Source organism: Pundamilia nyererei, unplaced genomic scaffold (genome assembly GCF_000239375.1).
Source record: "Pundamilia nyererei isolate P.nyererei 1_Seehausen unplaced genomic scaffold, PunNye1.0 scaffold00062, whole genome shotgun sequence".
Lineage (NCBI taxonomy): Eukaryota > Metazoa > Chordata > Actinopteri > Cichliformes > Cichlidae > Pundamilia > Pundamilia nyererei.
Window position 1 is genome coordinate 1,291,026 of NW_005187463.1, and position 8,594 is coordinate 1,299,619.

The 8,594-nt window shown below is 41.2% G+C and overlaps 1 protein-coding gene across 1 annotated transcript in view; it reads right to left on the reverse strand.

Moving 5' to 3' along the window:
* The window catches only part of kndc1 (kinase non-catalytic C-lobe domain containing 1), a 49,769-nt gene extending 42,278 nt beyond the window's left edge, over positions 1-7,491 (reverse strand). The window contains exons 1-2 of the mRNA XM_005735106.2: positions 7,017-7,491; positions 1,588-1,786 (exon numbers count right to left, since the gene is read on the reverse strand). Of these exons, the coding sequence (XP_005735163.2) occupies positions 1,588-1,786; positions 7,017-7,115 (298 nt within the window). The 5' untranslated portion in view covers positions 7,116-7,491. The remainder of the gene's footprint in view (positions 1-1,587; positions 1,787-7,016) is intronic.
* Between the last annotated feature and the right edge of the window lie 1,103 nt (positions 7,492-8,594).

Genomic DNA, 8,594 nt, shown 5'->3' on the forward strand with positions numbered 1-8,594 from the left:
AAAAAAAAAAAAAAAGACAGCCGTTGTCAGTGACGCAGTTGCCTCCAGGGTGATGGTGGGAGCTTGGTGAGTCATGTATGCCTACAGCATTTTAACACAACAGGTAGCATGAGCCAAGCAATACCAGAGATTCATCACGCTTTCCAAATGTGCTGATCGTATTTCCCACAGCGCACAGCCGGCACCGTTTCATCACAAACTGAACAGCTTGCGATGTGAAACCTTGTGGGAAAAATCGCGGCTTTTCTTGGTCATCGCTGTATAAAAAAACCATTAGAGCACATTTTGTTAGCGTGTCTCTGCTCTGGCGATGCAAACGCTGCCAAAACACCCACCATGACATCCAATTACCTTCCTGATATTACCGCAATAGTAAATCATCTGAAATAAACAGCATTAAAGTGTCGCTGCAACTGTTGTTCCCACTGAGACCCGTCATCAAAGCCCCTCAAGGTCACTCTGTGATACAGCGTTAGAGCCCGTTTGTTTGTGTGTGTGGGCATGAGATTGACCAATACACCATGTGTCTGCTTGAAATTGCACTGCGATCTGACAAACAGTTCAATTAAAAGGAATCAATAGGGAGCCGTGCAGCAAGGAAAGCTGGGAATGCGGTGCACTGATGAACGATATAGATGAACTCTATTCAGTAGAACTAACGCAAGAAGGGTAATGTGAGCACTGCAGTTTCTTTCTCTTCTCGCAGTGTGAATCATAGCCAACGGACTGAACACAATCCAATAAAGCATGGCAACAAACGAGACTGCGAAGAATTTCAGCTGACAGAGTAATCAAGACATCACTTCAAAGCGTCTCTATTACTGACTGAAAAGATGCGTGGAAATTAAAAATGGATGCAACCACTTTAACGGATGCCACGGCGGCTGTGAAGTGTTTGCAAGTGTGAGCGGGCCGAGTGCTGCTAGGCTATCCACGCTGTTACCACAACAACAATCCCCCTGGCAACCCTGTTGATCTAATCAATGCTTATCAATTTCTGACGGAGTATGTGCACGCTGCAGTGCAAGCGCTCATATATGTGATGAGATGCAAAGGAAACAAGAAGAATAGAAGAGGTGAGGCTTAATAGTTGCTCACAGAGTATTTTCATTTAATGTCACTGGGCCTTGCAGCCCTGTGATGGGGTAAAAGATGTTGTCTGTGCAAATCAGGGCAGACCTGCCGACCTTGGCAAAGCGCAACGCATCCAGTGAGACACTAACAGAGTATTTTCAGGCAGAAATTTGCAAATTGAAAGTGATACAGATCAGCGCAACAAATCACTAAAGGGGGGGAAAAGGCGCCTGTTCTCTGTATGTCAGAAAAAAAAGCTCGAGCTGGAATTTAGGCACAATCTGTAGCTCTGATCTGATCTGCTGTATTCAAAGTATAAAACTGATTTCTCCCTTTAGCATGTGTGAGCTTCAGCACTCAGCTTCACTAACAAGTGACAAGTAAAATTCTATATATATGAAAAATGCCCTGAAAATAGTCAGAAACAATAACAACTGCCTGTAATTAGCATATACAAAGGTGGTTAATGTCTAAAAAAGGAACACAGGACACAAGCCTGAGCTATAGACTCACCACTGAGCTGCTCCATGAAGCAAACATTCCCATGGGCGTTGAAGGCCAAAGTGTCTGGTGTTATGCACAGTGTGTGGAAGAGGTGGGAGGGTCTGATGCTCTGCAGGGCCAGAACACACTCTGCACACACTGCCCACACCTCCTCCTCAGACAGACAACTGTCCCGCAAAGAAAGGATGTCTGCCAGAGAAACATTTTCCTGTGGACAAAGCACAAACACACACAACCGTGGGTATGTACACTAAATAAGATCCACAGTGGAAGCCTGATTTGTTTATATGTAGTTAAGGTTAGGGATAAGGACTTGCCTTTAGCATTTCTTCAACAATGAACACTTTGAAGGAACACTATTTGCTCCAATGCTGCCATTTAATACAGTGTGTGTGAAGGCAAATATTAATAAAGAGCTCTTTGCCCTTTTTTTATTTAACATTTGGTCGCATTTCCTATTAGCTTGTAGCTTGGGACACAAGAGGGCAAAACGCAACAGCTATCTTCAATAACAGGCATCGAACCCGCATAGACAGAAAAAAACTGAGCTTCCAAGTCAGTCCTGGCGATCCACATTAATGCACATCCATGCAGTTATAATTTAATGATTCAACTAGTTTAAGAAGGGCTTTCACATCTTCCTTTTCCCCTCATGAGCACCTAAATGCACCATCAAACAGCCTCTTGCTCTCAACTGCATTTCAGTCAGCCAACTCATGTGAAACGGCTTTATTAAAATGTAAATAGAGAGCGTGCAAAGTAGACGTTAAAAGCTCTGACCTCATTACTTCCTGCTGAACAGAGGGGACGGCAGAGACTGAAGTTCTACCTAATCCCTTGAGGACCTTGATCCAACAGGTTGATGCTGGAGTGAAAGTGACTCATGTGCATCATAGCACAGCGGCCATGTGGAGGCAACAGCAGCAGAGGAAGCATTACAGTTCAAATGAAAAGTGTTATTGCAAAAGGTAAAAGGTGTTGGACAGCATGGATACAACTTACAGTACAGCAGAGACAGATTTGGTTTTGTTTTATGGTCTCTGCAAAATGCAAATCAACACACTGCTGCAAAAATTTGAACTTTTTGCTCTGAGTGATTCTGGCTTCATAGAGAAGGGTACATTTGCAGTTGAAGCTACAAATGATGGATGTTGCAGTCTCTTTTGAAGCTTTCTGTCATCTTAATATCAAATAACTAAAATTATTGGGGGGGAAAAAACGCCAACAGTCACACAATCTCTTGCAAACAATTTGGAGACAGTGGGACGGAAAACCTCTCTTAACAGGAAGAACCAGGCACGGGGAGGGGAAGCCATCTGCTGCAACTGGTTGGGGGTGAATGGTGTAAGACGCATGCAAAAGGAGACAGCATAAAAGATGCAATATACCAGATATTTTGATAATGCATGGCATTTATAGGACCAATGTGTATGGTAATTTTTAAACTGGTGTATAAAAAATATGGTTCTGTATTAGTATTTAGTTTCTCAGTGGTTGCGCACAACACTTCCTAAGGATATTATGATATATTAACTGATCCATCGATCGATTAATGTAAGTAACACATAAAGATTATGTTTGCTTTTGCATCTAAATCTTATTTAATTCATGACAGATGATTTAAAAAAAAAAACATTTTGTTTAAAGGTTTGGAAAGAAAGTCTAAGGAGCTTGGAAAGAAAAGCGTCTGGACTTCAAGTTGCTTGAACACGTTTCACCTCTCATCCGAGAAGCTTCTTCAGTTCTAGGGTCAAATGGTGGAGAGTCCCAGATTTAAGCTCTGTGGGAGCAACACACTGAGAGGGACAAAGGCCCCCTAATGATCCTCTACCTAATCACATGAGCCAAGGTGTGAAAAAGAGTGTAGGTCACAATCAGCCAAGGTTTCGGGTGAGCTCATTGCGAAACCTGGCCCCACCTTATCATGTGATTTCCTGAGGTCAGATGGCCCAGGATGTGAGTGGGCATTAAGGCGTCTGGGGAGGGAACTCAAAACTGGATTATAGATGGCAGAGAGTTGGTGTCGTAAACCATCACCTCTGTTCAAAGATGGTCGCTCACAGTGGACATAAATGACTTCTTTTACTCCTCTTTCAAACCATCTGTCTTCTTTGTCCAAAATATGTACATTGACATCCTCGAAAGAGTGACCTTTGTCCTTTAGATGCAGATAGACCGCCGAGTCTTGTCCCATGGAGGTGGCTCTTCTATGTTATGCCATACTTTTTTGAAGTGGCTGTTTGGTCTCTCCAATGTGGAGGTCTGGGCATTCCTCGCTGCACTGTACAGCATACACCACATCGTTAAGTTTCTGTTTAGGAGTTTTGTCTTTGGGATGAACCCGTTTCTGTCTGAGTGTGTTGCTGGGTCTGAAATATACTGGGATGTCGTGCTTGGAGAAGACTCTCCTGAGTTTTTCTGATACACTGGCTACATGGGCTTAAATCTGGGACTCTCCACCATTTGACCCTAGAACTGAAGAAGCTTCTCGGATGAGAGGTGAAACGTCTTCAAGCAACTTAAAGAAGTCCAGATGCTTTTCTTTGCAAGCTCCTTAGACTACGATGACCTGGATGACTAAGAAGCTTCACAGACGTTTGGAAAGAAAGGAGACTCATAAAGCAGCCATTTATTATTTTATTTTCTTTCACAATGTTTGGCTTTGTATAGCAGAGACATGGCAGGTTTTGAAATTCAACCCCTTGTCATTCTTTTATGGTCTCTATTGTACTTTCTGTACACATTAGTCTTTAATTTATTATATACCTTGACAATTGTGTTTTATAGAAATGGAACCCTAGACTTAAAACCAATCAAAATTAAAAAAAAAAAGGACTATATTAGGAGCCACATTAGATTCACAGGTCCAGCTCATCGGCTGGTGATTCGTGCTCTTATTTTAAAGATTACTTTGACATCATTAGGACATACAGAGCATACGCAACTCTTCATAATGGATCATGGCTGGCTTCCAAACTTTGATGTTACCTTATACATCTTAAACTCAGATTCAATGTGAACTTTCCCACCTCAACAGGTCCTTCATGTAGGTAAGAGTGATGCATTAACATTAAGGAGCAATAACCAAAACATGATGTTGAATTGAAAAGTAGCTTTTAAGCCAGAATGACACATTTCCTGTTGGTACTGTAGGTACCAGTCTTCTTACCATTCAGCTGACATCTTGTGAGGCATTGTTTTCTGTTAGTTTAAGCATTTAAAGGATTACTTTTAAAAAGTTTGCTGACTTTACCCCAGTAATAAAGATTGTTAAAAAGGGTTTCCTGTTGCAGATGTCTCTGAGAAATTCAGTTTGATTCTTTGAGTGTCCGGTCTCTGTCTCAGGATGTATCTGCAGGAGCCTGGCACAGCTTGTTAGCCACAAAAATGCTTCCAGGCTTGACTTCACCATCACAAACGTTGACTACATTTGACTTTGACTGTAATAAAAACGGACACTCTGACACTCATTGTAATAATTACAATATAAGTCTCATTTTTATGAGGAACTAAATCTTTGCCACGTAAACATGTTCAGAGTTTATATGCCCCTACGGGTCTTTACTTGGAAACTGACTCATGCCTTGATTAACACTGAAAAAGATAATTCAAACTTACAAATGACTGTAACTAAGACGCTACATAATCTAAAGTTGAAGGCTTTACAAGATATGTTTGCCTTCATTCATTCATTCATTAGCGCTAACAGCTGAAAATATCTGGTATAATATAGCATCCTGCACGCTTAATTCCATGGAGTGAATCTACAGACCTGTAGCAACACACTGCATCGTCTGTGTTCCACTGGCCCCATTTACCCCAGCAGACGCAGTGATCTCACAGATTCCATGAAGCATTAAGCATAATGCTGCGGTCTGATTATTACAGGAACTTCTCTACAGTTTGCAAGTGGACACAAAAGCTGGCCTTAACTCAGGCAGAAGAGTGGAAGTGGAGAACGAGTGCGTGTGTGTGCGTGGAGGCGGTGTCATAAAGAAGTGATTGTCACACTATATCTAGCACTTTAACAACCATGGACGATTTTTTTTCTTCTTTCATGACAGTATTTATATCACAGCAGCTTCATTTTTCTCTAACTCCGAAGGTCTTAACGCTTCTGTTCTCTGATAATCTACAGCTCTGCTCTCACTGACAATCACTGCTTTATCTTTGATTGCACAAGAAGGGCCTATCTGTTTTGATTTACGACTGTCTTGTAGGTGCAGCAGAGTTGTAACAGATTGCGAACAAAGCATACTGATGTGATCGAGTGGGGTAGAGCCAAATTACAGGGCAGAAAAGTCCCACTTCAAGCAGCAGCAGCAGCAGCAGCCGCCCCATAAATAGACAGTTTCCCTTGAGAACAGTGCAGGGGAACGTTAGTTTCTCTCACCCCCCTCAAGTTAAATGTGCTGTCCTATATAAGTTTGCCTCTGAGTTTCAAGGTTCTGGTGAGGCTCTTGGTGTGGTGCATGTCTTTGCACTGCAGTAATGGGAGGAAAGGCAAAAGAGAGGGCTTGTTCTCCTGTATTATGGTGTAAAGATGCACACAGAGGGAGAGGAGGACAATTTTCAATTCTGGCACTTGAAGAAGTGCTCATAACAGCAACAAACAAAATCCTCAGAACATGGTATTCCTTTATCATGCATCATTTGAAACTCTGTTTAAAAAATAAATAAAATACAAAAAGATTATTCAATTTAACAAAGAAACACTAAAGACTGCTGATGGTTTAAATTTGGAACCCTATTTTATTTTACACATAAGGTGGGCATCCCCTATCATTCCCAATGTGAGCTCTTTGGAAGCACTCTTTAGGAAGGCTGTCTTGTACCATTATATAAAGTATTGAGAATTTGGTTTAATGTGAATTTCCAAAAGTTGTTTTTTATCTTCCACACCATAGAGCAGAGAGATTACCTTAAACAGATATGTCAGATATGCAACATAACCCAGTGTGTCCGAAAAAGAAAAAAAAAAGTCAACAAGTACATTAAATTCCGTCCACAACACCAAACCCTTCTCCACCCATTCTCTTCCAGATGTATTTTCTGCTACCCTGGCAGGAAATGGGTTACTCTAAATATACTAGACTGTTTTGCAGATAAAACCTGAAACCTTTTAAGTCTAGGTATTAAAATTATTTCTGGAGTACATTTTGACTTTTACTCGCATTTAAACAGTGAGCAAGTCGATTCCGATCCCTTGTTTGTCTTAAATCATCGTAAATGTTAAGGCCCTAAGAACGTTTCTCTGGCTGACTTTAACCACTAAGAGGATTAAGAATTTCAACCAGCAGCTTTCTAGGAAACACAAAAAGAGGCTGTTTCATATCATTTGGATGCTCCAAGCAATCGACACCGGTATCTTTTTAAAACAAACAAACGCCAATGTTTAGTTATAACTTCTTCCTTTTAAAAACCCCGCTCCCTCTCACCTCATCCTCCAGCAGTGGAGGCAGATGCTCAAGATCGTATTCTCTGTCTTCGGCTTTTCTTAAGTACGCGTCCGCCGCATCACTCCCGGAAGTCTCCATTGCACCAACTTTGATTCCCTCAAGTAGTAAAGCGAATTTCGGAGCACACCGCAACGTTTCCAGTCGACACAGATGGCATGTCTGAGCTCTCGGGGTACGCTGGGCACCACTGGTGGGGGTTCAAATGCTCGCTGCAGTCCAGCAGTCAGTAGGTGGTCACTGCAGGACAATCCTGACAAGAAACGACGCCGAATAATCGATGCTTCCTCAGCGACCGTCAACAGCAGAGTGATGCTGCTGGAGGTGTTTAAGGCTATCGGTAACGCCACAAAAATCAGGCTACACACACTGAAGGCGGTCATGAGCTGCGGATCTCTGAATCCTCCCTTTTCCCAGTGCTGGCAGAGCGGAGAGTACTGCTGCCTGCATGCTACAGTTGGCTTCACGCCTCCGTTCACAGTGCAGCTTGAGTGACTCATATTCATCACTTAGTCCTTATTATCTCTTCTAATTCCAATGATCTGGCTTTGTACGAACTAGTGTGTACTAGACTTATTTATTCCACCATACTGGCTACATACTCATTTCTTAATTGAATATGAACTATGCCCTCAATAAATTCTCTAAAGTCCTGTCAGTCTGCAAAGCTGATATTTATTATTATACCATCATAATGTGTTTAGGAACTTAGGAAGGTTTAGATTACTTTTTTTTCTTCCGTGAGAGTGATTGGTTAAAAAATGTGTAATATTCTTCACATTCTTCTGGTTTTTGTACCTATAGGAATATCTGAAATGATCTCTTAGTTTCATTCAAAAGTAAGAAGGCGACATTCTCAGCAGCATTTCTTCTTTGTATTAATTGCTACTTTAATTGAGAAATGAACAGGGCTTCTCATCTGTCTTTGCCCAAAAGTCACTTTGAAATTGAATATTCTGAAACTGATCAAATCTCAATCCACTGATGAGAACCTGTGTTATAGTTAAAATGTTCAAATGAAGCTTTTAGTTGGCTAACTCAATCTATTAGATAGTCAAGAATAAAATGTTCTATTCTTCATACAATACTTGCCAAAACATCCCTCGAAATCTCCTGTTCTCCAAGTGAACACTAAAGCAAAGAAATGCAGTATTTCTTAAAATAACTGACAGAATAGTCCAAAGCAGACACCTTAAATTATAGACAAAAATACAAATTTTGCAATATTTGCATGACTTACATGACATTTATTTTATACCAAAGTAAATGTAATCCTAAGTTTATTATCAAGTAGCAACCACTGGGGCTGAAAAATAAAAACCAACATGGAAGTGCCAGAAACTGCAGTTCCTGGAGTGGCAACTGGAGGCTGGCTCCAAACAGGGCTCTCCATGGACTCTCTTGTTAAAATGCCCAAGTTTAGCAGCATTAAAAATATGTTTACAGGCTGGCACAGAGAAAAGCATGCTCTCTACGGATAGTGTCTAAAGGCAGTTCATGTAGGAGAGAGCAGTATGTAATGATTAATGAGATGAATTTAGAAATTCTGAACACTTTTTA